The sequence below is a fragment of the Larus michahellis genome, chromosome 1 (genome assembly GCF_964199755.1).
Source record: "Larus michahellis chromosome 1, bLarMic1.1, whole genome shotgun sequence".
In the NCBI taxonomy this organism is placed as follows: Eukaryota; Metazoa; Chordata; class Aves; order Charadriiformes; family Laridae; genus Larus; species Larus michahellis.
Genome location: NC_133896.1, coordinates 200,597,423 through 200,625,409, shown reverse-complemented (window position 1 = coordinate 200,625,409; position 27,987 = coordinate 200,597,423). Strand labels below are relative to the sequence as shown.

At 40.3% G+C, this 27,987-nt stretch overlaps 1 protein-coding gene across 6 annotated transcripts in view; it reads right to left on the bottom strand.

The window, feature by feature from the left end:
• ATP8A2 (ATPase phospholipid transporting 8A2) overlaps nt 1-27,987 on the bottom strand; it is a 344,031-nt gene that overhangs the window by 199,104 nt on the left and 116,940 nt on the right. For all 6 annotated transcript variants that reach the window (XM_074568973.1, XM_074568941.1, XM_074568962.1 and 3 more), the window contains one exon: nt 1,686-1,858. In XM_074568973.1, the coding sequence (XP_074425074.1) occupies nt 1,686-1,858 (173 nt within the window). The remainder of the gene's footprint in view (nt 1-1,685; nt 1,859-27,987) is intronic.

Genomic DNA, 27,987 nt, shown 5'->3' with positions numbered 1-27,987 from the left:
TGCATTGCTGGCTCATGGTTACCTTGTCCACCAGGACCCTAAGGTCCTTCTGGACAAAGCTGCTTTCTAGCCCCAGCGTTTATTGGTACACAGGGCTATAACTCCCCAGGTACAGGACTTTGCATTTCCCTTTCTTGAGCGTCACAAGAATTCTCTCTCAGTTCTTCAGCCTGTCAAGGTCTCTCAGAATGTCTGCACAACCATCTGGTGTGTCAGCCACTTGTCCCAGTCTTGTATCATCTGTAAACCTCTTGAGGGCATCCTTCATCTGATTGTCAGGTCATTAATGAAGACATTGAAGAAGTAGCCCCAGTATTGCACCCTGCAGTACACCAGTCCAAAAGTCCTAGCACTTGGGAAGAAACTAGTCAAGGGATCAAAGAAGCCAATGGGTTAATCTATTTCAGGTGCACGGACTGCAATTGCTTTTGACATGCAATATTTGTATGCTAGTATGCAGCTATAAAACGTAAGTAAGGATGCAAAACAGTAGTACAAGGACTCCACGTAGTCATTCCCCACAAAGCAGGTCTTGCTTCTAGGATGCAGGTAAAACTTCCTGTCCATCTAAACCAGCAATCCCTTCAAGGTCACAGTTCTCCCCAAATACCAGCAACAAGCACAAATACGCAGTCCTCAAAGCTGCATAATCTTTCAGAGTTAAAAATGATGCAGCCTTCCTGCTATGCAGAAAGTAGAGCAGGCCAGCTTTTATTTTTCATTTCCTTGGGGCTCCTATTTCCTTTTTTCTGAAGTAGTCATGACATGAGACCACATCTGTGTATGACTAAATCCACAAGCAAGTGGTACTCTAACATTCAAAATAAGGCAAATTGCACCATTACGCACATTCTTGCATAGCATACATAACTGGTAAGTCAAGACAACGTAAATTTATCCAGATTTATCTGCCCCCTTCTCTAGAGCTGAACAGTCACACAAACTTCTTGCTATCCAATTCCTATTGCTTACAAATGAACACACCCATACCACTCCTCCTCAGTGTCTACTATAATCAAGCAATCAGGCATAATGTTTTCTCATGATCTTTCACTGTTTTATAAAAGAGATTGGACTCAGTTGGGACTGACTGTGGCAGAGGGAATTGCATTATTAGATGACGCTTAATTCTATTGAAGGAATCCCTTCCTTCTCCATAGGAGCAGGAAAAGGAGCTACTACCCAAGCTGCTTTCCAGCATACTTATAAGACTGCTTCTGAGAGCTAGAAGAATTCTACCACCAGGAGGGAACATGCAGCTGATTGAATGCTCACCTCAAAAGTGTGCAAGCTCTACTTCCACACTGTAGAGCATCCCTTAGGACAGAAAGAACTGAAATCTTAAACTTGGCCTGTCAGTCAGCCTTATGAATGCTTTTACAGACCTGTCTGTAGTATAAGAGGAATACCTCTCTACAGTCCCCCTTTACTGCTCACAAAACAGCCTCGCTTCATAGTGGTTCCACAGCAGAGAAATAAATTATATTATCAAATGGTTCATCCCTGCATCTTGCCTCCTCTTGAGATCATAGAATTGTCTAGCTTAGAAGGGACCTTTAAGATCATTCCCTACTTCTATATTTCCTGTGACCACTCTAAACAAGAAAGGAAAGTTAACATACTAGATAAAGTTTCACAGGCTTCGTTGCCCACCTGTTACCAGAAAGAGTCCCAGAATTTCTTACCTGCAACAAATGACTGCTTTACAGGAGAGTGCCAAGTCCAGAAAGCTCTGCCTGACTTCAAATGAAAGGGCATACTTCAGTGTGTGGCCATCAATAATCAGAGCAATATCGTTTTCCTTGCCCAGCGACTCCCCCAAATTGGTACAGTGTTGAGTCAGAGAGGCTCTTGTTGCCTGAAGAATAAACAGAAAGAAATCACGTTTCTTCCTAATATAAAAAACTGCATCCATAATACAGCAAGGCATCTCTGGACTATGCAACTGAGCACGGTATACACACACACAAACGAGGACTGACATGAGCTAGTGTGTTAACAGGACCCTAGGAAGACATATTAATTTGGGTCACAAATCAGGAAAAGCTGCATCCACTTACTTAGGAACGCATGCCTTGTTTCAGTGCAGACTGTGGCATCTTCACTACACACCCCTGCATGATGCATGTGCCCACAGTAGTTGTGATACATCCTCTTCAACTGTACGGCAGGTATAACCTAATGCCTTTCATGGCTTTTGACACCATTCAAAGTATTACTATTTATTCAAACAGTATTTCCCTACCCTAAAAACATTTTCACTGACAGCTGCTGCTGGGAAAAAATTAAATAAGTCAAGTGTTCATGTTTCACTGTCACCCCAAATATTTCAGCCCTCGTACTGCAGTGAAAATCATGCTTAAAGCAGTCTGTTCCATTCCCATGCAGGTTAGTTTAACCATCAGTTCCAGCTGAGTTAACCACTGATAAATGGTGCAACAAATTCACTCATGATCTGAAGTGTACGCACACTTTTTGACAGAGGTGGTCTTGCTGCACAGGACATAGGATGGCAGAACATGAAAAGCAGAGACTTCAGAACTAGTCAAACACCACTTTCAGGTGACAAATGATCGCTAACTGCTGGATTATATAATTTTTTCAGTTTTTCCCCTTTGTTCAAAAAAGTATCAGTGGCATACAGAAAAAAAATATTGGTTTCTGTTTTAGCAAATCCTCACCCACTTTCCAGTCTAGTGTTCTCTCCCACTCATCTTAACCAAAAAGAGGAGAAAATGCACTCCCACTCATCTTAACTGTGTACTTTTGAATAACTGTGCTAAACTGTCACACATGCTTCTGCTTATTGACATTTAAAAGGTACTTTTGTGATCTGTCTGCATTGGTCTAAGCAAAAATATATAATTTCCTTTATATGTAAACAAGAAAAAAAACAACACTAGAAGAGAGTTATAGCTGTCAAAAATGACAGTGTGATATTTATGCCTCATTGCAACCCATTCGTTGGTTTATAGATCCAGATTTCTCCAGAGGACTGCAAAGCCATAAACTGTTGCCAAGTGCTGTATTTCCTATTTGCGCCTCCAGTTTAACAGACAGATGTTAAAAAGAGAGAAAAACTGAAAGGTAGCCAAACTAGTTCGTATGGACTACACAGCTGCTGGTCCTGAGGAACAGATCACCTCAATGAAGGCCAGCACTGATGTGAAGCCTGGGTTTCTCTCTCTACATTTAACTGAGAACAGAAGTTGGGCCTTTTTGCACACAGTTGAGCAAATCACCAAAGAGGTATAGAAGCCTGCATACATGAACCCCCTTATGAAGATAGGAAGAGAAATATTTAAAATTGCATCTCTTTCACATCAGAGACATCTGAGCCAAAAAGCTCCCCAGTTCCATCCATATCACGCTACTAAAATAGTAGTAAACAAGTTTACATTGCTAAAATACTTCCTTCAGTGATCTCTCCAGCATCCAAACATGAAGGGAAAAGATAGGAAAACACCCACACAAGGAGCTTCCTAGTACCATGGCTTCTTAATTTCTTGATCTAAGCTTTCACAAGCTGTTTTGTGCGCTCTAAAGAGCGGAAACATCATACCAAGGTGGGTTTTTTTTTTCTGTGAATAAAATGATGAGAAACTCCTCTGACCTGGGTGCTTGCGGGGCTGTTTCTCACTTCCCCCCCGCCACACACACACTCCTCACCACCTGTGCAGCGTTTTGTCCTTCCTTAAAGAGGCTTTCCCAGAGGTGCCACCATCTTGGCAGCGGGGCTCAGCTGTGCCCTGCAGAGCTGGCTATGTCAGGCACGGGGCAGCCCCAGCCTCTCCTCACCAAGGCCTCTGCAGCCCCCAGCACCTTGCCACAGACACCCAGAACAGACCACCAGATGGGCACTACTACAGCGCCCAGAGAAGCTGAGGTAAATCAATTCAATATGCCAAACTACCCAAGAGCTACTCCGCATCATCCAGGACAAAGAATCACAGGCAGTGCTTCTCTCATGGTAGAAGACTGCAGAAGACCTCTCCCACCCCCAGCCCACCCCCCTACTTTGGGCTTTGACCATTCCAATACTGTTTTACTGAAATAAACAGCAACAAAAGGGTTCCCTCTCTGTTGATGTGTTTTACAAAGGTTTCTACTACAGGATTACATCAACGATCTTTAAATGCCCACGTTCATAAGGTTATAGTAAAGGACTTTTTTCCTTTATGTTTTTATTTCCAGCTCAAATAATCGTCACCTTGTTTCAGAAAAGCACACTAGCTTCCCAAATTAAATAATTATTTAATTTTAAAAATGTTTTCCATGCGCAATACTGAGTGAACTTGATCTGACTTCTGTCAAGACAGCCAGCCACCACAGCACACCCAGCAGCAAGATTGAGTGTTCTGCGGCGGCTAGAGGCTACATATTTTTGCTTGCCTTGAATCACGTTTCTCATACAGAACTTGATAAATATGTTAAAATCTGAAATGTATCTCAAAACCGCTAAACATGGCAGCATTTCCAGCCATCTGCTGTGTAAAGTTCTGAAGTTTGCCTAGATCAGTTTCACACAAATAAAGCCAGTAAAATAAAAGACAAAAATAGCCACACTCAATCAGACCAGACCATGACTGTGGCCAAAAGCATCCAGAATGAGCGCAAGAATACACCAAGCATATACCAGCACTCCCAGAAGAGCCTCTGGGCCCCCCACAGTCGGCAGCTCAGAGACCTCCTTAGCCAGGGGCAGAGTCTGTTACGGGAAAGCCCTTGATCTCCAGTTACCATCAAGTGGATCAAAAAGTTAGCAAGGGGAAAGAGGTCACCTCTCCTCCAGAGTAAAGCAGAATGCAGAAGAGCATGTAGGCAAGGAGGAAACCCCAAGAAACATTGGACAGTAAATGAATTTTGGATCGTGATGAAGGTGAGGACATGGTAGCAGTCAAGACACCACTACTGAGCTGAGGAGGAGGATCAGGTAGCCAGAGCAACTGAGCTTTCCTGGGCAAAACAGTTGGGAAGAGAATAAGGCCACTTCCACACAAAGGGAAGAAAAAAAAAAAAGACACAAAGGATGAAAGTAGCTTTACAATTTCTTTTCTCTCGCCCCTCTCATGGGTATGGTAGTCAAACCAAACTCACTCTAAGAAACTAGCCCCAAACTGGAGGCAAATTTACAGATTAAGTTAGTAAGTACAACAGAGTGGCACAATTCATCCATTTCAGACAGATTACTTCTTGCACCTTCTTCATTACAAGAACAACTGCGTCATTCCCTGCTTTCCTGTTAAACCATGTGAGATTCAATTTATGATTTCATGGAATGCTTTATTTACACTGTACCTAAAAATTTAACACGAAGTAGATGACTGCTAAAACCATTACACACTAGTGCAGGGAAAACAAACGTATGTCTTTAGGGAAGAAAGCTGTTTTATCTACTTCAACACTACTACATATTGACAACATTCACAGAAATCCCAAGGATGGTATAAGGGATACGGTTTGGGTAATGTCATCAGTAAGAGTTTTAACCCAAGAACCCCTGCTTCTAGGATCTTGGAGTAAGTATAATTTTTTTTTAATTTACTGCTTCCTCCCAGACTTGCTCAAACCTTTTTCTTGATCTCAAATGAAGAATTACTCCCCATCCTTTTCCCAAATCCACCCACATGATTAAAAACTTCTCTATTTAAAACTTCTCTGACTATTTGAAACCAAGGGAGACAGTCCCTGCCCAGCCCTTCTGGCACTTCAGAGGAAACACCCTCATTTTCCTGTTGCTTCTTCACCTGACCCAAAGGAAGATGAAAGGCCAGGGCCCAACCACTCCCTCCTGCAGAGGCAGAGAAGAACCTGAGGGCAAGTTCAGGAGGGTTATTCAATATCCATCATCTGCTGGCCAGAAGAAAGAGTCACATGGCAACACAATGACTTACAAAAGGTGAAGTTTCTCATCAGATGAGATTACTAGTCTCTCCATAGCTTATTATCATGGCCATACATAAGCCACATATAATTCATGCCCTGGTCACTGAACTTACTCATCTTACATACAAGATGTCACAGAATTATTAACAGTGTTAATAATACCTCAAAAAGATATGAATCAAAGATCACAAATCAGGCACCTCATTTAAACAGCATTTTGTAAAGCTCTCAATATGGTCTTCCATACGCATGGCTAACTTACAATTTAATAGCTTATACGGTAAAAAAAGCATTAATTATTTCTGTTTCTTCCAACTACTTACAAACGCTATGTTTTAAAGCAAAGAAAACCTACTGCTCCTGTAGGCCAGAGCAATTAAGCAAAAGAAATTAGCCCTAAATCTCACTGGATGTATAATAAAGACTTCTTAAGTAAGCAGATGAACAAACATTTGGAAACCACGGGGAGTGATATACTTCCTTGGGCAACTCGTTACTAATAACTCCAGTAGAAATCTCTATTTTGATACCTAGCTTTTACTTTGTGTTTGACATCAAGGGATAAGTTTCAAGTCACATCAAGCAAGAATAAATCAATCCTTTGCTAGAGCAAGCACGATGGAGCAGAAATCAATAGTAGTCCTAAGAAAGTATCTGGATAAACTCAGACCTGTGGAATATCCCTGCCATTTTTACTGAGTGCCCATCAAGAGTAAATGGAAAGCTTGTCAGGAGTTCTGACAAAAATATTACAGAGGAGAATATTGCAAGCATTTCACTTATCCGTAATAAACTTGGTTTTTTCCTCCCTCAAGATTTCCTTTAGATAGACAGAACATCCAGCTGCTCTGGGAAAACCTGGAGAGGTGCTTGCCAACCAGAGCTTACTGTACTGGCATACCAGATAAATTTCCACCAAATATTAAAGATACAGATACACTTTTACATAAAGGTCAGAACATGCATCAACTGACAAGTCCATTGGTTCAGTAGCCCTGATTCAGTGGGCTATTCCAACAAACTCTTTGTTTGCCAGTAGAGCACATATGCACATGCTTACACTGTATGTTGAATCAGAGCAACATTATCAGTTCAATTAGAGCTTCACAAGGGCTTAAGAATCCACTCATACAAGACCACGAAGTCAATCAAAGTTTCAGAGCACAAATGTTAAAAAAGGATCAGCTAGATTGCTAAAAGTCAACCGCACAGCTCAAACTGAGGAAGCTAAGGAAATTAGGTTTTCGTTTATTTTTATTCCATTTATGCACATTTGACACGGTTGGGGGAGTTGATTCTAAAAAAATATCAACAATTTTGACTCACACAAATGCATTTAAGGGTTAATGTTGTTATGGTCTCTATGCTTGAGTTAAATGCAAGACATGGTGATATAGTCCATAAATAAACCTACTCCATCTGCTTTTCCTGTTTGTTTTCCCATTTCCATTTTAACAAGTCACAACCACAAATACAAACCCTGAGCAGAGCATTTAGTTGCATTACCGTCTTAAAACAAGCTTTCAGATTTTATTGTTGTGTGTGCATATAGTTTCCATCCAGAACATGGACTAACATTATTAATAAACTATTATAAATGTCCATAGCAGAGTATAATTTGTTGACAGGCAGAAAATGAAAACATCCCGAAGCCGAGTTTGTGTGGTCTTTCCCTTGGACTGCACTCTCAGGATCTTTAAAAAGCATTTTAATAGCATGTTGATATATTCACACTTTCTAAAGCCTCACAAAAACACCCTGCTATGCCCAACTTTGTATTTAAATAACAACACTGACATAAACAAATTCTGGAATTTCCCAGGCTATTATTTTGTAGTTTAACAGAGCAAATACTAATACTTTTCACTTGATGGTTAGAAGGCATTTGGAAGTCAGTTCAATCAGAGTTAAGTTAATCAGAGCTCTGCCAACTTCACTGAAAACAAGAGTTGACTCCTCAGTGTAATAAAAACATTAGAAACGTTATTACATGGGCTATATAACAAGACCTTAAGGGTTGTGGGGGGTTTTTTGTGTACCCTTTGGGTGTTTTTTTGTTGTGGCTGTTTTCTGTTGGTTTGGGTTTTTGGTTTTGGGGTTGTGGGGTTTTTTTGGTGTTTTTTTTTTTTTTTTTTTTTTTTTTTTTTTTTTTTTTTTTACAACAGCACACCGTACAGCCTATTCCCTCTCACAAGAGCTTGAGGAGTTTGTATGCTACAGCAGGAAGTGTTAGTGCATGAGGCAATTTGGTGTCCAACACAGACCAACAGTATCAGATACTTGCCAAAGAAAAAAGTCAGCAGAGCTTGCAAAAACTTTCAGTGCTAAAGACTTCTGCAGGATAACAGCCATTCCTGAAATTTAACTTGCAAACAAGCTAATACCCAGAGAAGAGCTGAACAACTGCTATAAGATGATCAGCTCCAAATCAAGTCCTTCCTCCCCTGCTCTCCCTCAAAATGCTCAAGGTCACTGAGATGACAGCAGGAGAAAGAAATAAAGCCTCATTTAGGCAGCAACTACACTCGTGTTTCATTCTAAGCATAGAGTGGTGATACGTGGCGCACAAGGCAAGAGGTCTTGGGAAGAAAACTAAATGGCAAGTAGCATCACAGACAAGAGGAGCTCTTCAGCTGAAGAGAACTACTCACCCCTGGATCTGTGACCCCTAAGACACACACACACACTGATTAAGCCTAAATGACCCTTACATTCTGGCTTTCTCAGGCATCTACATTACATGCACCCTTCTTGCATGGCCTTTCCTCCATCTCAGAAGAGCTAAAGTGATCCTCACAGAACAGATCTCCTGCAGTAGGAGATGTTAAACTAACACATCAGTTTAACTGTAAGCTAAGTCAACTCCATATATTACGTGTTGCTATATTTATCATAAATTTAGTAAGTACTGCTAGCTACAGCAATTTAAAGATTTTTCCAAGTTAACCGCTTCCATCATCCTATAATTCATTTCCAAACCACTAAGTCTGTGAGATGATATATAAATTACACAATCTGCCAACTCATTGTTCTGGAGTACAGTGAAGTGCCAGCTCAACCTATTTTACCAATCCAAGAATTTTCATTTTATGGCTTCTGCTGTTTCCCTCCTATGCATAATGTTAATAATCACATGTATCGATTCTTTCACTGTGCTGAAAAAAGTGGCTTCGAGTAAAATACCAGCCATGTCCCCTGCCCCCCCAGTGTTAAATGAAAAATCTTCCAAGAAGGACTTCAGAAAAGCAAAGACTTCACTGCATTACCCCATCCAAGGTGACACCTGCCAGCCCTACATCATGGGAAACTTTTCCACTTTACCTTAATTGCAACTTAGAAGCTTCATCACATGTTTGGTGAAGTCTTTCACTTCAAACTGTCTAGTTGCTGTACCTGAGGGATCTGTAAGGACATCTGGCAGAAGCAAGTTTATAGGAGAATAGGGATAATGAACATAAAGGCACGACAAACTAATGTTTAAACCAAAGCTAGTGAAACACAATACAATTATTTAGAGCAACACCTGTTGGGCAGAAGAGTCACTTGGAAGTGCTTTCCACAATAAACAGCACACGTGCAAGCGCTAACCTTGAAACCTCTCTTGAAACCAAGGAAGAAATACCACTTTATTTCCAGAACAGATACTGACTTTTGCCAGTCTTCCAAGTTTTGCACAAAACTCAACTAGGATAGCGAACAACTTCAATTTCTGAAAGCAGACAGGCAACTTCCGAAGACCTACTTATAAGCAAGGGTGCAAAGTACATTGGCACAAAGCCTAGTAAAGACAACTTCTTGTGCACAGAAAGAGGTCACCTGCAGGATTTGTTAGTCAGGTTCTTCTGCTCCCCCTCTCTTGCGACTTCTTACAACTTACCTATCTTCAAACAACTTATCCTGTAACTGTTTCTGCATACTTTTAGATTGGGGATGCAAATACAAATTCAAACATAGTAATGCTTGCTAGATGCACTCTGACAACTGCTTACATAAAACTGATCCAAAAGCCATTGTTTATGGCCAGTTAAGTGGAAACACAAGACATCAGCAGGATTACAAATACTTAGTTATTAATTTGAGGATATGCTTGGCCTAATACAATCAACTCTACAATAACATGGACCTCCATGTTCTACTTAGAAAAATTTTGAGACAAGCTTTTGCACACTTTCTCAACAATTAGGATGTTCATAAGATCATCCACAAAACTACCTTGCTTTCATCTACCCTTAAAGTTGTGTGAAAAAAATTAAAATCAAACTTGACAGCAGAATGGACATTAGTCTGACCATCTGGCTACACAGTGCAACAGATGAGGCAGTACATGTTGAATAGAGTAGGCTGTATTCTTTTGTCCTACTTCCCTGCCTTTTGCCTTTTTCACCACAGCATAACACTTAATTCACATTCAGCTTGTGACCCACCTACTCCTTTTCTGCTTCCCATCCTGTGTTCATGGGGTTGAGCACTCCTGTGCAATAACAGGATCTTGAGTCTTTCCTTTTCAACTGTATCTGATTTCTTTCAGTTCATTCTCTGAAGAAATCACTTGAAAACCTAATCCAAAAATCTCAACAGGCACAAGGAGACTCACAGCTTGGTAGCATCTGCAAACTCATTTGGCTGCTAAGCAATATTCAGCCAAGGATTGTCCCTCCTCAACTAAAGACTTTCCCATTTATAGTCAACTTCCAAACCAGTTTTTTGAATATACTCCACTTTGAAGCATCTTGCCAATAGTGACTAACAGATTACAAACCACCACGGTGAGATGACAATTCAAGACAAAGTGCTTACATCTATTAATGTCCTTCATGCAGAAACACAAAATGCTGTGCTTTACATAAGAACTATTTAGCTACTTACGGTGAAACACATTACCTCTAAAATGCAATGCATCAATTCTGTAACACCAATACACATTTCCAAAGAACCTTAAGCTTGCTCAGCACTAAAAACTTAAGACAATACTGTTAAAAGATTTTTTTTTTTTAAACAGATAGCTGATGATGTAGCCCCAGACCTTAATCATCTCTTAATAAATGAAAAATTATTCAGAGGAATTTGCTGTTTCTGTTGTATATGAGATTAAGATTTGTTGCTAGTTCTTCTCTAGCTTTCTGGGGCGTTTGCACAAGAGGTGGCAACGCAAAGGGGCAAGAAAGATACCTGGAATTTTACTTCAAAATACTGCAGCAGCATTCAGGTCAAGAGATAAGAATGTGCAACAGTTAACCTACAGATTCGTTCCCATGGTCCAACTCCAGAGGAGTTTCATTCAGGGTGTCACGTGAGAAGTGTACCCAGGAGATTACACATTGTGATTTTTTGTTTTCAAAGTTATTCTGCCACTGAACTTAAGTGTTTGGCTCTACATACTTTTTTTGTTCCTTTTCCTGGAGCTATAAAGTTGTAAGGAGTTCTTGGCTCTAGACCTTTCAGTCCATATGTACTATCAGACCCTCTTGTGTAACGGGAGAGAAAATCAGGTGGGGCGCATACTGCTTAAATGAGCTTTGCTGAAGAAAGACCATCAAATGTAGGTATCATTAGATAAGCTGGAGGCTGCTGCACATATAGATCAAGTAATGCAGGACTAGTCCTTTTTTTTACCTATTTGAATGTGAATGACAGAAGGTTGCCTGAAATAGAAAAAACATTTTTCTATAGCTTCTTTTAGAAGAGGCCAGGATAAAGGACTAGAAAAGCAGGAATTAGCGATCAGATGCTCATACAAGTTTTGAGTCATGAGAGACTTCGAAGCGTCTCACAAGATCAATGTGTCTGAAGGAACAGCAGTCATATTGGGAGCTATGAGCTATGGGGATTATGGCAGAAGAGTCAAGAGGAGAAATTAGACTAAAATGACTCTGAGAAAATAAACTTACATACCAAAATCTCAATAATATGCTAAGAGACAAACTGCACAGCTCCATATGAAAACCCATCACCTATAAGGGTCTTGTAAAGCCAAAAGCAGAAATATTAGCAGTGAGGTTGTTTTGATTTTTAGCTCACTAAAAACAATGCTATGCAGAGATGCCTCAAAATCACACATTTCTAAACCCCAGTTTTAAGAGTCTGTCCATTCCTTAGCTTTACAAGAAGAACAGAATATAAGGACACTCCCCAGTTCCAAAGCCAAGAGAATATCTGAGAGTTAAAGACTCCAGCTATGAATACTCCACTACTTTGCATTTCAAAAGAAATACTTAAAAATATATGATTCACTTCAAATTCAACACGTACACACAAAACCATTCAGCAAATGGATCACCGGAGAAGATCAGATCCCAGCTGACTACCTTCAATTTACTCTTTTCAGAGTAACAAAAACCCCCCAAACAGCCAGGCTCATCAATAGCTGTTGCTCAGTATTACTGCAGTGCTCAGCCTGTGTCACACATCAATTTGAAGACATACGCACGCTATGTAACACTCTAATGACACTTCGTACTGATAAAACACTAACTTGATCTTGTAAGTCCCACTCAATTACTTGACTTCACCACTTTGAAGGAATCCTCCAAAGACAGACTGAAAGGTATAACTAAGTGTCCTCTATTCCCTTTCTAATATAAAATAAGCATGACTGACAAAACTTCAGCCTGAACATTTAATCCCAGATTCCTCTGACAGGAGTGCCGAAATAATTTAATATTCTCAGAGCCCAGTGAGAACAGGAGCTTGTATGTACAATAGCTGTGAAACACTATTCTAAACCATTTCTGCAGGTACCACACAGCAAACCTGCAGTTTCTAAGTTATTCCCAACAAGATTCCTCAAAGTCCCTGGAAACTTGAATTTAATTGAGTGGTATGAGTAGATAATTTTTCTAAAAGATGTTATTATGGTCATCATCTACCTTCCCACAAGAGTCTGTAGCAGCTGATCAAGCAACTCTAAGCATTTCTCTTACAGAAGTATTTCATAAGCTCAGATAGCAGAGTTACACACAAACAATCCCAGCAAAATGTCACCTGTTCATTTACAACCTATTTATGAGAGTAAGCTCACCATAACATTTAAAGAGCCACAACATACAAAATATTAAGCATTGTTATACAGCAAGCGCAAATATCACTAAAAATGTAAGGCAAGACAAGAACCCATTGCCAAAACATGTCAATCAGATGTCTGTCACTGCTTCTACACAGTACTTGCTTATTTAATAGCACCATGGTTTTGATTGATGAATATGGTCTCCTACCATGCCAAGAAAAACATCATATGGAGGACCTAGAGATAATAGATGGCCTCACCCGGATCATTTTCACAGCTTTGAATCTAACTTCAACCTGAAATTCCTTCACCATAAACCAAGTAATCTAAAACATCTATATACAAAGAGTCCCTAATATGCATAGCAAATCTCAGGTTATCACATACAGACCTAATCTTGCCTTCAAAAATTAGATAAACAGATCATATCAGTACTTTCAGGTCTCCAATGGCAGCTGAAAGTCCAGATGAATTGGACCATCAAGAGCTATAACAAGAGCTGTAGATAATTATTCAAGGATGTTTTCAGTTCTGTAACAAACTGATTATGCAGCCGTCGGGGAACTTGGTAAATAGGGAAGAAAATCTACCCTGAAGGAACCTCTGTCCTGTCAGCAGTTCATTTATCTCCAAGCATGTTCCATGTCATTTAAAAAGAAAAATGAAAAGGATCTTTTACAAGCTTTGTTTGATCACATCAAAAAATAATCTCCAAATAAGTCAGTCAGTACCATCTCAAATATATATCCTGTATAAAGAATTGCAGGTAGTTCAAGATCATTATAAAGTAAGCACCAAACAGCTGACCACTTGAAAAGTACATAGTTAAGTGTTCAAGTCAAACCTAATGCAGAATGCCAGACTGCTGCATGCTAAAAGTAAGGCTCACAGTGAAAGAAAGCAGTGTCTTCATCAAGGAATATGCAAGAAGTCCACCTGCAAACCTTGAGCTGGGGGGTCAGGGGAGAGAGGGAGAGAAGTACGAGGGAAGAGAGGCTTTTTCCAAATGTAAAGTACTTTACTTTTTCCAAAAGTAAAACTGATTTGTTCAGGACTTCACTAACCCATCATCTCCTGTCTTGCAGATTCAGTACCATGGCAGTGTGTGCTGCCAGAAGTGGTGGTCCTAGCCTTTTGAAATAAAACCTCTAATTTCCTGCAACAGTACTTTTCCCTTATATTAAGGGGAGAGACACTGACTATGGGAGTGGCATCTTCAAAGTGCCAATCTTCACTGTAAACCCTCACTAAAATACTAAGTTTATTTCTCAGAAATCAAGAAAAGTGACAAAAGTCTCAGCATTCTCAGCCCACAGAATTGCATCTTAAGTGGTCGTCCAGTGCAACACGACTGCCAAAGGCACCATCTTGAAAGCCATGAGCCTTTTGCAACCCATCTTTGGGTTCTCAGAGGGCAAAGCTTGCAGCAGAAGAAACAATTGCACAAAACAACTGCAGTCAAAGGGACAATTCATCATCATCAAATGTTCTTCAAATGCTATGAAAGACAATGCCACATTTGTTCAATTAGAAATATTAAAAAATAATGTCAAGCTTTGGTAAGAAACACACGTGTACCCTAGGAAGACTCGGGATTTCAAATAGTATAGCTAAAATCCTGTTCTCTTCACACTAAGAACAGGATTAGACTTATTACATGATTTTTCATTTACTCCAGAAGTGCTCTACGTAGGACAATCTCTCTCTTGCTTTCAATACTTATTAGATGTTAGACCACAGAACAGTTTATGGTACATGTACGATGGTTTATATCTCATACTACAGAAAGGTTAAGAAAGAAATGCTTGTTCTGGACACTAACACATCTGTGTAATGATTAAAAGCAACTGTACTCTGCCAAGAGGAAGAAGTCTCGTTAGTTTTGCTAACAAGATAGAATGCCTCAGTGTCTTTATATTTTGATATTCTAGCTTTATTAAATTCATTCAACAGAATAGGCTTTTTCTTTTATTTCCTTCTACTTTTGTCAAACAAGTTCCAATTGCTTTTTCTCTTTCCAGTATAACAGTCCAGCTTCTCTGGAGCAGGAACAAGCTCTTTTTTAGACCTCCAAGGAATTTATGTTTCTATAAAGTAATTTCCCCAAAGATAAAAGCCAACCTTTCAGCTCACTGGGTAAATCTTCATATCAAGAAGATAGCACAACCTTCTGCTTTAGATACAGCATTTGTGTTACAGTGTCTTGACCACATGCTTCTGTGTTTTAAGTTGTTAGTACACTCAGATGCCCACAAACTGCTAAGGAGAATTTAGCCAGGAAAGCGACACTGGTGTTTGGACATACAAGTGAGCCTATAATTTACTCCTAGAAAAAAAAAAAAACAGTGGCATTTTATCATTATATGTATCTAGGGTGTTTTACAGAGCCTGATCTTGGAGGTCCTGACTTTTTCATATGTAGGTATGTATATCTATGTGCATTAAAAAACATAAAGCAATTTGTATCTTATCACTATTATTATACCCTGGTTGGCATATATAAAATACAGCGATCCCGATTCAACAAGATTAGAAGAACTTTTCCTGAAAGGGAGACAGAAAGAGCAGCCAACAATGTAGCCAAGACTATAGTGAAGGAGTTTTATCACTGCTAGCAAGTAAAGAATCCATGTTTATTCATGTATAAAAGACTGAACACTAGCCACTAGCCAATGAAATACAGACTGGATGACAGAACCCATATTTTCTCCAAAAGAATGCTATACACAGGAAATACATAGTATTGAGTACATTGATTTGTACAAGGATTGATTTGACAGGATTGCATCAACATGATTTTCTCATGCTGCAATATCTTGCTAGTACAGACAGAAGCACGTTCCAAAAATAGTGTTCACAATGAAAAAATCATTTAGTATTTTCAAGTCTATTACATCTGTAGTCTGGAAAGGAAGTTGGTTTGGTTTTACCTTTTCCTATAAGGTAACATCAATCTGTAAGACATCAAAATAAAGTTGGAAGGACAGAATTTTCCTCTCTATAGACTAATAAAATTAAAAGAGGGCCAGGGAAAGCCAAAGCTTCAATTATTGTTAGTCTTCCACTCTGTTTCCTCTCCAAAATCCCCCTTAAAAAAAAAAATCACTATTAGCATCTGTGTAGTTAATAGCTCAGTTGCATGCTAGTGTAAATAACAGAGGCCATACCACTGTCAGTTCATAGCCAAAGTTATTCTAGTACTTAAGTAAAAGGAAACTGCTTTGAGCATTAAGCCAAACAGCAAACTATAAACTCAAAGCTACTCAAGGCAGTCCCATGCATGCAACAAGCCAACCTGTCATATTAGTCTTCCTTTTAAGTGCTTGTGCGCTATCAAATCTGTTTCTCCATGTGAAGCTGAGAATGTTCCAGAGTGGCTGATTAGCACAGGCAAGCTCTGTAATAAAACTAGCTTTTAAGAAGCAGATTGCTTTTAACCCAAATTGTTTTCTTAAAGCCCTGGTTTTGATTTAGACACAATACAGGTATTGAAGAGAAATATGAGAGAACTTACAGGTCTTGAAATACCCTTTGAGATTTTACTTCTACCTTTAAAGCATGACAAGCATCAGAAGCTACTCACACTCCTTGGATTATATATTTTTCCTTTTTACCCATGGCTGACTAGGTAATAAAACAACACACAAAGGTGTTTTCAAAAGGATCTGATAGAAGCTGTACTCCCATGACCATACCTCTTTCCCAACAGCCTCTTGGAAACGGGGAACATGCACATTTGTTGACTGTCTGCATCCAACTGGGATTGCTATAAGGACTCCTGAGCTCCTTTATAGTCCCAGAAGATCACTTTGACTCATTAAGGAATTAGTTCAGGCTTCCTGCCCTTCAGCAGTTGCCCAAGGGAGTAGGCAGGGTGCAACAGGCTGTTCTGGCCTCTCTGTTCCTGGACTCAGTCCCATCTGTGCCCTCTCAGGACTTCTAACAAAACCGAGCCCAGCAAGCCAACAGCGAGGCAGCGTTCTCCTGCCTGAGTCAGCCCCTTCAGCAAGCAACTGGAAAGATGTCACTCAAGTCTGACTACACTTGTGTTTAAGACAAAACAGTGCCCAAATTGCTTAACAGCCGCCACAAGAGTAGGTAAAGACTAAGGAGCACCCTGAGCAAAGGTAACACTAAGCATGCCCTGAAGGACAAGAGTCTCAACGCTCCCGCACCTGGAAAACACAGACAGAAGGCTACTAGAGGAAGAAACAGAGATGGGAAAGCTGGAACACAAGAGATGTGAGAAACTGTATTTTTCCCTCGTGCCCCAAAGCTAAAAGTAAGAGCTCCATAGCTTAGCTTTCAAGAAGAGGACAGTAGCAGCACTACAAATGTTTACCTTGGATTACAGTTTTTGAAACCCATCAATTACAGTGCTAAAGTAGAGGCATACGCTAGGCAAGGAAAGAAACACTTGTGATAAACAAGCAAGATGCTAGGAACCATTCCTGCTACCTAAGGAGAGATCTTTACGATCTGAACACTTGCTAGATCTATAGGATCAAATAACCGTCAATAATTTAAGTGACAGGACAGCTATCCAAAACACCGTCAATGGCAGAGCATGTCAAAAAGTTACAAAAACTGAAGTTAACACTCAAATGCTAGAAAAATGAATAGCTATTACTTGTTCAGCTGATAGTTCATCTATGGGTCCACTATCTGCAAAGCATTAGATCACGAAATGAAGAGAGCGTGGCAAAATTATCCAACTGGTTTTATGCAAGCCAGCCTGCTGAATCAACTTGCTGGCTTTGCTCAAATAAGATTTAGTCATGACACCAACTCTTCTGCTGCAATTTGATTACAAAGTTAGTACTAAACAGCAATAGCATCAGGTAAACACCTTAAGATCGTCCAGCTTTAACACTTTTTGTCAAAGGAAGTCTGAAGAGTGGATTTTCTAATAGAGTTCTAGCAAGAACAATTCATACTCGATGCTGTTGATTATTTTCAAAGTACCAAAAGAAATGCAACCTTTTTGTCCTGCAACTAAAGTACAGAAGATTAATGAGTAAGAAGGGAACAAAAGTAGAAAGCTCTAAAAAAAGCAAATACTAACAACCTTTCTGGGAGCAACTGATTTTACTTCAGCCAGCAGCACATGAGTGGGAAACAGCAAACAGGATGTGGCACAGATCTGAATCCCTCCTTCTGCCCCAGATCTGCTCTTAAAATTGGGCACAAGGCAGCCTGTTCCTCCAGCCCATCCCTCACCACACAGCACATGAAGAACCAGCAGCAGGGTACAGCCACTGCCCACCTACTGACATCCACTGTCTCAGGAGAAGTGGGGCCTGGATGCATGGACCAGCTCACCACAGCTAGTCCAGAAATTGCAATAAAATTGTCACTGTTTCTGCTGATTTTTACTTCAGTTCTAAGTCAAATTCAATTAATTTTTGTGCATATTTAAAAAACAACAAACACTTGGTACTACACCACAGCATTAACTGCTCAGAAGAGACTAGTTCTCTAGTCTTCCAGCCAAGTACATGGCTGGAAGCTTCTAAAGGGCCTTTAGGCCTTGTTTAGAGGAATTTAAAACAAGGAAAACAGAAAGTTTAACGTTTCTAAGAGACGATGATACAGGACACCAGGATTTTCCTGAACATCGGTCAGTAGCCTGAGATGATTTTATGTTACTCAACTCCCTTAAGTAGCATTACCTACTTGGCACAGGCGATAATATCCTTGGGGAAGGGCAATGTGCATGAACAAGTCAGGTCTCCTGACAGCCCCTTCAGAGAGGCACTGCCTGCAGATGGTCTGGCCTTGCAACATCCTGACCCAGATGTTGAGAAAGACACAAGCAGGAACGAGGACAGCATAGCCACCGGCCTCCCTTGCAGATCAAATGAAGTGAGTGCCTCCATTCAGCTGTTTCCTAGACAGCATTCCTAGTTATTTTGTTAACTAAGATTGTTTTAGGAAGACATAGCAAAGCCTTCAGCATTCCAAGCACCTCCAAGCTGCACAGGAATAGAAGAACAGCCACAATCCTATTTAATACTATGTAAGATGACATTTGCCATCACATCCTACAATAGTTAGATGGTTTCTTCACCAGCTATGGTACAGTCAGCACTAATATTTCAGACCAGCTGCAAATTTGAAAGATTACATGTGCTTAGTTGACAATTTAGCATTTCTTATTTTCATAGCTACACAAGAAACAACAATCCCAGGCAATGTGTGTGAGGGGGATGGAGCTGAGAGACATTTGGTTGTTTCAGTGACTGAACAGTTCATCCAAGGCTACTTTGTAAGAGGAGTCCTGATGCTGGACCCTAATGTTAAGTTTCAAATCACTTCACACAACTCTTAGTAATCCTGAAGTTCCAGTACTGATGAGAATCTGTGAAGAGTTCCCAAACAATAATTACTCACTGAGACAGTGTTAAAGTTATGTAATCTTAACATCATGTGACAGTTTTGGCAATTTAATAATTTAGATATAAAACAAAATCCACAAAAAGCCTTCTCCCAGCTGAAGTCCATAAATGCTTTACCTGGGGCAATGAATTCTGACAAGAATCAAAAATACCCAAAATAATGAAGTCTATTACAGCAATTCTTCTGACTGTGTCCAAGACCCTTAGAACTCACAGGGATGCTGAGCCCTCATTTATCCCAGCCTCCTAAAGCTCCAGGTACGGCATTCATCCCAAAGCTTATTCCACGATCTGACAAGAAGATTATGTTTACCTACTACAAAAACTTAAATACAAATGCAGCATTTCAAAAGGCAGCACCATAAAGATTTTCAGAGCGCCAGAGTAACACACAGTTTAGGTAACAATATTCATAACTAACAAAAATAATCTTTCTTATATCATACAGGCTATCTTTCTGACTATGTGAACTGAAATCCTATCATGTGGGAATTGGGGATTTAGCCACAGTGACTTTGGACATTGAAATTAGTTAGGGCAGAACATCATCTTCTGGAAGACACTGGCAGAGCCGGGCAACAGAGAGTCTACCTTTAAATAATATGTAGCAGTCATAATTCTGAGGTTGGCCAGCGGTCCACATTGCTACAAACACATCTGTACTTTCCTGCTCCGAGCTTCCTTCAGGCCCTAGTTAACCTTTGCTCATAAAGCATCATGTGTTCTAAAAATGCTTAATGGAAAAGAATATTGTAACCAGCCATTTATACATGTGAACCCAAACTCAGGACTATTGAAACTGCATTTATGAGGCAACAGACATGGTCTTAAAACAGCACTGGCAAACTTTCCAGCAGAATATATTTCTACATGATTTTTACTGGAATACAAAGAAGATTTTTTTTTTCCTATTTCAGTCCAGGTTATTTAGCCTATTTAGTCCTTAAAATATGCAGTCTACTTTAGTCCATATTAACCCTCGGCTTCTGTTAAGCACAGATATGTTATAAGCCTCCCTTCATTTTAAAAAAATAATGTTAGAATATTAGTGACAGCAATAATGACAGTATGTATATTAATAGCCAAAAGTCCCATAAGGAACCAGGCCATTTTCGGTAGATGTTGCTGTGATTGAAAAGCATTGAAAAGGACTTTATGTTCACTGCAAAGGCAATACATAGCAGTTAGTTACCCTGCCTGTCAATGACCTAAGTTTCCAGTGCAGAGATGAAGGCAGTGTGAGTAGAATGCTTCACCTCTTTATAGGGTTAAGAGATGTGTTAGATACATGCTTGGTCCTACATGAGCCTACCATTCAGTTTAAGATGCTTTTAGAATAATATTTAGTCTGAGAATTTCCTGTAGGTGACCACCACAAAAAGTTATATTGACGATCTATATTGCTCTTGGGAGATAAGTAATTCTACAACACTTCTGCACAACAGCTACAGCAACAATTTTTTATTTCCTTGAGCACAGCACTCTCCTAGTATATTGACAAATAGGAATGACTCATTCTTGGCAAACACACTAACACGTTTGCCAGATATAATCCCTCTGATTTGCAGATGTCCTTATTGAAGGTTCATGTGGCTCCTGGGTGCTAGACAAACCATGAGTCAAATAATCTGTCACAAGGTCTATTTTATTTGCAACCTCAAATAGCTAAATCATTTCCATGTCTTAGCTTCACATACTTCCATCATACAAAAACCCCACCAAATAAGCTAAACACTATCTGCTGCCTTTTCTCCCTCCAAAACCAGAACACCAGATTTCTCCACTGTCCTTACTTGGCTTCTCCAAAACACTCTGTCCACCTACAAGACAAATTCCAATAAAATTGCTAATGGCAGTAATGAACTGCAGAGGAAAGAACATCTTCCAGATACTCTGTACCCTGCTAGACTCCCCCAAGTAATCCCTTTTCTCTATTGCAGACTTGTTTATCCCTTGCAGATTCAAAAGCACCAAACAACGCATTAAAATTGACATGTATTCATTGGCAATTACCACTGCTAGGAATGACTACATCACATAATGCATATAGAGATCACAATGGCATTTCAGACAAGCTCAGAAGCATCTTTGCATCCAGAACCAGCACGATTTTATTGTTGCTCATCCTACTCCTAACAATTTAAATGTTCTATTCCCATACACAGTCAGTGCAAACTGACATTTCCCTGACATCCACAGGTAGCTCAGGAAGCCAGAGTAGCTCTGCTGCTCCACTGTCAGTCATCTGACCGCTTTTTTTCTAATTCGAGAAAGAACTGGAAAGAGTCTTATTGACACTGCATAACTGTTGCCCAGAGATACTGGTACCCACTCAACTGAGAAGCTAGACACAACACTTGATTTGCTTTCCTGACAGTTTCCTGTATTTTTGCCTTTTTTTTTTTTTAAAGCCAAGAATATAAAGGTCTATGTAAGAAAGCCCCAGGCAAACTTCTCTCTTCTGGTCAAATAAACACCATTCCCTGAAGTGAAAACTAATTTTCAAAGACCTTTTTTTCCAGCGTTTTAAAAACATATCACTTAGTTCCTATCAGTTTACCCCAAGTGTACATCTGAAGTTTTTATTAAAGTTTATCTAATAAATATGATACCCACTTCAATTAGTTAAAATAATTTTAATAAGAAAACTCCCTAAAAATCATCAAGATCATGTTTCTTTTTTAAAATTAAACCACTAGAGTAATTTCCCTAAAGACTTAGTTGTACAATAGATTTATTTTATTAATATTTACTAAACCTATTAACTCTGTCTACTGAACTGTAGAGTTTGTCTGTCAAGCTCTGGATAGACCTATAAATCCCTTGAGAACCTGACAGTCTTAAACCTAATATAGACAGAGCAATTAAGTTTTAATAACTTGAAAAGAAAGTAGAAGTTTTCAAAAAATCAGCTAGTTCATTTTTGAACCCATCCCCCCATTCCTTATGCTATTTACAGATAAGTTGGGAAATATTAATTCTATAATGAAGACATAAATATTACCATACCAACCTAGACCTTACAAAGCTCCTTAACTATTAATTGGTTTTATTCATCCTCAGTTTCCCAGACTTCTGCAGACTACTAGACTCCACACCCAGAAGCATGTGTTCTGCTGACCTTTTTCTCCCACGGAACACGGAAGTCTTGAAGCCAGACAACTTTCGTCACCATTAGCCACATAAATGGTCCCCAGTTGTACTGTAGAATTTGATACCTTGTCTTTCTACAAAATAGCTGTATCTTATTATTTCAGTGAATTTTATACTTCAGCTACAAGAACTTGAATTAATAACAGACACCAAATTCCTCCATCTTTCAAAACAGAGGAAAGCTTCCTTGTGATGTGTCAGTTTTGCTGGACACAGAAAGTGGACAAAGATTTCACGTCCAGCTTTCCACCAAGTACTCACCACCATTTCTCAGTCCAAGCTCCAATTTGAATATTGTCAAGCCATTACCAATATGATCCTGGGCTGAAAAATATTTCAACTTTTAGTTGTCTCAGGGGTCAATTTCTCTTTTCTGGAGTGCCACAGCAGGCTGTACGTATTAGCTTAAAGAGAAAGCAAGTGCTTAAATAGAGAAGGTCTGTATGAGCATTAATTTCTACCCTACAGTCACTGTTACACGAGCCAGAGGCCCCAGATTGGAGTATTCCACAGCTGAACAGTTCTTGCCTCAGAGACAAGATTTACTCCTAGGGATTTATTTAAGCAATGTCAATGCCTTATGGACATACTTCAGATAAGAGGGATGCGCAGGTATGCTAAACTAACATCCAGGTTACCCTTTTAGGATGAAGAATATGGATAGATGGATGATGAATAGTATGGACAGATGAGGGGAGGGCAGTAGATGTGGTCTACCTTGACTTAAGCAAGGCGTTCGACACCATCTCCCACAGCATCCTCATAGAGAAGCTCAGGAAGAGTGGGCTTGATGAATGCACAGTGAGGTGGATAGATAACTGGTTGAAAGACAGAGCTCAGAGGTCGTGATTAGGGGCACAGAGTCTAGTTGGAGGTCAGTGACAAGTGGTGTTCCCCGGGGGTCAGTACTGGGTCCAGTCCTCTTCAATATATTCAACAATGACCTGGATGAGGGGATAGAGTGCACCCTCAGCAAGTTTGCTGATGACACAAAGCTGGGGGGAGTGGCTGACACACCGGAAGGCTGTACCACCATACAGAGACCTGGAGAGGCTGGAGAGTTGGGCAAAGAGGAACCTTGTGAAATTCAACAAGGGCAAGTGTAGGGTGCTGCACCTGGGGAGGAATAACCCCATGCACCAGCACAGGTTGGGGGCTGACCTGCTGGAGAGCAGCTCAGCTGAAAGAGACCTGGGAGTCCTGGTGGACAACAGGATGACCATGAGCCAGCAATGTGCCCTTGTGGCCAAGAAGGCCAAGGGCATCCTGGGGTGTATCAAGAAGAGTGTGGCCAGCAGGTCGAGGGAGGTCATCCTCCCCCTCTACTCTGCCTTGGTGAGGCCACACCTGGAGTACTGTGTCCAGTTCTGGGCTCCCCGGTTCAAGAAGGACAGGGAACTGCTGGAGAGGGTGCAGCAAAGGGCTACCAAGATGATTAGGGGACTGGAACACCTCTCTTATAAAGAAAGGCTGAGGGATTTGGGTCTCTTCAGTCTGGAAAAAAGACGGCTGAGGGGGGGATCTTATCAACACTTATGAATACTTAAAGGGTGGGTGTCAGGAGGATGGGGCCAGGCTCTTTTCAGTGGTGCCCAGGGACAGGACAAGGGGTAAAGGGCACAAACTCAAACATAGAAAGTTCCACCTAAACATGAGGAGGACCTTCTTTACCCTGAGGGTGGCAGAGCACTGGCACAGGCTGCCCAGAGAGGTGGTGGAGTCTCCGTCTCTGGAGACATTCAAAACCCGCCTGGATGCGTTCCTGTGCAACCTGCTCTGGGTGACCCTGCTCTGGCAGGGGGGTTGGACTAGATGATCTCCAGAGGTCCCTTCCAAACCTATGATTCTATGAAGAAGTTACTTATTTTTAATGTTTCAGATAAGTAAGAAAAGGTAAAACCACCTTGTATTGAACAATTCTCTTTACCTGACCAGAAAGGAGCACCAAAGGATCCAAAGACGTTTGTACTGAATGAAGACATTAGCAAAACAACAGACTAGATAACCAGGTTTTCACCTTTGATATTTGAGGGCTTCATTACATGAACTGCCATATTGGATCACTTAAAGTATTTTTGCATAAAGCATTTCATCAAAGAAGTGTCAGGTTATATACTCCCTTCATACCAGATCAGCAACTAGCTCCATGTGGGAGAGCATATTTATTAAACACTGAAGTTACAGCTTAATCACCTCTAATTAAAAAAAATAAAAATCCATTAACTAGGTGAAAGCTATAGCTTGCAAACTGCAATTTAAGATGAAATAAACTGGCAAAGGTGCTCGTTATGAAGCACTGCATCACAAGAAAGGCAGCTTCCTTGATAAAAAACTTGAAGTTCTCAGCACCTAGAAAATATTTCTGGTTTAGTTATTTCAGAACCTCTCTGGGTACAGCTAGGCAGACACAGAGCTGGCCATTCTATGCACTTGCCCCCTTCTCAGCTATAATATTACCACTTGAATATAAAAGACAGCCACTAAGGGCACATGGTGATACTAGTCTACTCACTATGGATTATTTATTTAAACCTAGTTTATTAGATATGGAACTACAAACCCCTAATTACAAAAAGTTTGAATCTCAGTGACGTTGTCGCCAAGAAGGCCAATGGAATCCTGGGCTGCATAAGGAAGACTGTGGCCAGTAGGTCAAGGGAGGTCATTCTCCCCCTCTACTTTGCACTGGTGAGGCCACAACTGGAGTATTGTGTCCAGTTTTGGGCTCCCCAGTTCAAGAGGGACAGAGAACTACTGGAGCGAGTCCAGCGAAGGGCAACAAAGATGATTATGGGACTGGAGCACCTCCCTTATGAGGAAAGGCTGAAAGAGCTGGGACTCTTTAGCCTGGAGAAGAGAAGGTTGAGGGGGGACCTGATTAATGTTTACAAGTATCTAAAGGGTGGGTGGTTTAAGGAGGATGGTGCCAGACTCTTTTCATTGGTTCCCAGCGACAGGACAAGGGGCAATGGGCACAAGCTAGAACATAGGAAGTTCCGTTCAAATACATGGAAAAACTTCTTTACGGTGAGGGTGACAGAGCACTGGAACAGGCTGCCCAGGGAGGTTGTGGAGTCCCCTTCTCTGGAGATTTTCAAGACCCGCCTGGATGCAGCCCTGAGGGATGTGCTTTAGGCAATCCTGCTCTAGCAGGGGAGTTGGACTAGATGATCTCTAGAGGTCCCTTCCAACTCTGAAGATTCCGTGATTCCATTGCCATAAACTGGGATCATATCAGGAGATGAAAAGTAAAGACTAAATCAGGCTTACAGGGCAGGCAAAAACCAAGGCTGTAAACAGCCATTTTGACAGAACTGCTTCCCAAAACAGGTTTTCAAGAAAGAAGAGAGACCTGCATCAAATTAACCCACATTGGAATAAGAATGCATAGGGTGGAGTAACTGCACATGCTAGAAGCACCTTGCATTCCTCATCTCAGACAGAAGCTATCAACAGGTAACAATTACAGTGACCAAAAACGTTAGTCCTTTAAGAGCTTGTCACATGTTTGTGGCACACATGTTACCATTTGAACAAAATCTGCACCAGTATTTAATATCTGCACCAGTATCTAGTATCAGCACTATTCTGGGAAGTGAGAGCAGGGTTTGAGACATTTAAAAAAAAAAATAATTCAGGGCTGTGTCTGAAGAATTCCCCATTACGTCAACAGCATTATCCTGGAGGAAATAGGAGGATGTGATACAGTTTCCCTCAAGTTCTGAAGTGAAGAGTTGCTGCCCATAATAAGTAAGGGTTATTAGAACTGAGATCACAACTGACAATTTTGGTCTCGACTATTAGAAAGCAGCAATGAACTGTCATGAGAAACTGTGCAGCACAGGTTGTCTGTAGATCACCGCACTTCCAGGATATACACCACCTTAAAGATAGGCTAATCATTATACATTGCATTTTTTTCTTCAGACTTCTCAGTAGTTCAGCATCACAGTACATACCCAACTAGTACTAGTGCAGCCACAGCTTACAGTAGTCCTACTTGCAAAGAACTCATTTGTCATCTAGTTTACAGACCCTACTGTGGTTGCACTTAGGTCAACAGCAAGACATTTACCCACAGAATTCTCTAAGTAACCCTGCAGGCTGTTACATTTCTTTTTCAATTAGCAGCAAACCAAAAGAACAAAGTTATTTATGCAATATTATAAACAAACTGGAAGAATCTTACAGTTTTGTTTTTTTTTTTTTACAGCCAGCCTATTCAAACTTAAAGATAGATTTCTCCCAGTGACACAGCTTGTTCATGACAAACTAGCAATACATTCCTTGACAAAGGATAAAGCCAGTGGTCTACTCTGCCGTCAAAAGACATTGTCACAGTGTAACTGTACTGTAGTCTTTTTGCTTTGAAGTTTGACTGGGTTTAAAGTGTTAAGATTTAACCCTGCTCCCTTAAGAACTAACAGGGTCAAATAAACAAAATATCTTACATTGTTTATTTGAGCAAATAGCAAGGATGCATGAACACTGCCTTGACATACAGAAACATTCTGCTTTTGCAAGAATATACTTTTCATCTATCAAGTCAGAGACAAACAGCAAAGTCTAAACTCTGCGACAGCTCCAATGCATGCACAAATTTGAGATTTATGGAGGGGGTGGGAAGGGAAGGAAGTGAGAAGGCTGGAAAACTACCAATTCAGGAAACAAATTGATTATGTTCTCCACAGGTAATTTTGCCATGCAAATACTCTGTCACAAGATGCTTATAATGCTGCATTTAGAAAGACACTAGCAAAAAGAGTTCATGATGTAGAAGGAAAAAAAATATTGAAGCACCCCTAAGATAAGCATATCTCACAGCAGAACAAGACACACACAGCTGAACAGGAGGAGCATGCTTCAGTGACTAAGCTGAACTTATTTTGTGACATACATTTTACTGAAGTGAGCCATACCATGAAATACAGCCAGCCCACCAAGAAACATGTTCATAGAACTTGTTACCATTGTTCAACTCAAAGTCACTATCTACTTTAATCATGGTAGGGGAGGAAGGAGAATACTAATACAACTGAATAGTGAAGCTTTTCATGGATTTTGATTCTTCTTAAGTTAGCCTACTTCTGGGTAGAAGAAAAAAGGACTACTCAAGAGGAGCACAAGCCTCAAGTTGTCAAGAACTAAAGAGATCACACCAATTCTAAGCTTATAAGACAATTTCTCTAAAAGTCTTCCCACCACAGCCACACCACAGATGGTGTCCATCAGGGCTGTCAAGAGTTTCACAAGTGCACTCTTACCTTGCCTGCCTAGCTTATAAAAACAGAGTATATGACAAGCATACCTATTGCTGCAACCCAGCACAAAGCTTCAAGAGGACATCTGAATCACCTCAGCTCTGATTAACACTCCTGTTTCCTAAAGCTCTGCAAAAAAGCACTAAGTTCTGACATTTCAGAACTGTGATTTTAGGCCTGCTTAGAACACTGGTTATGATATTTTTAGGATTTAGGAATTATTTGAAAATTCAAGATACCCAAATCAGTTTTGTCTTGAAACTATGGAGAGGAGATCACATTCACA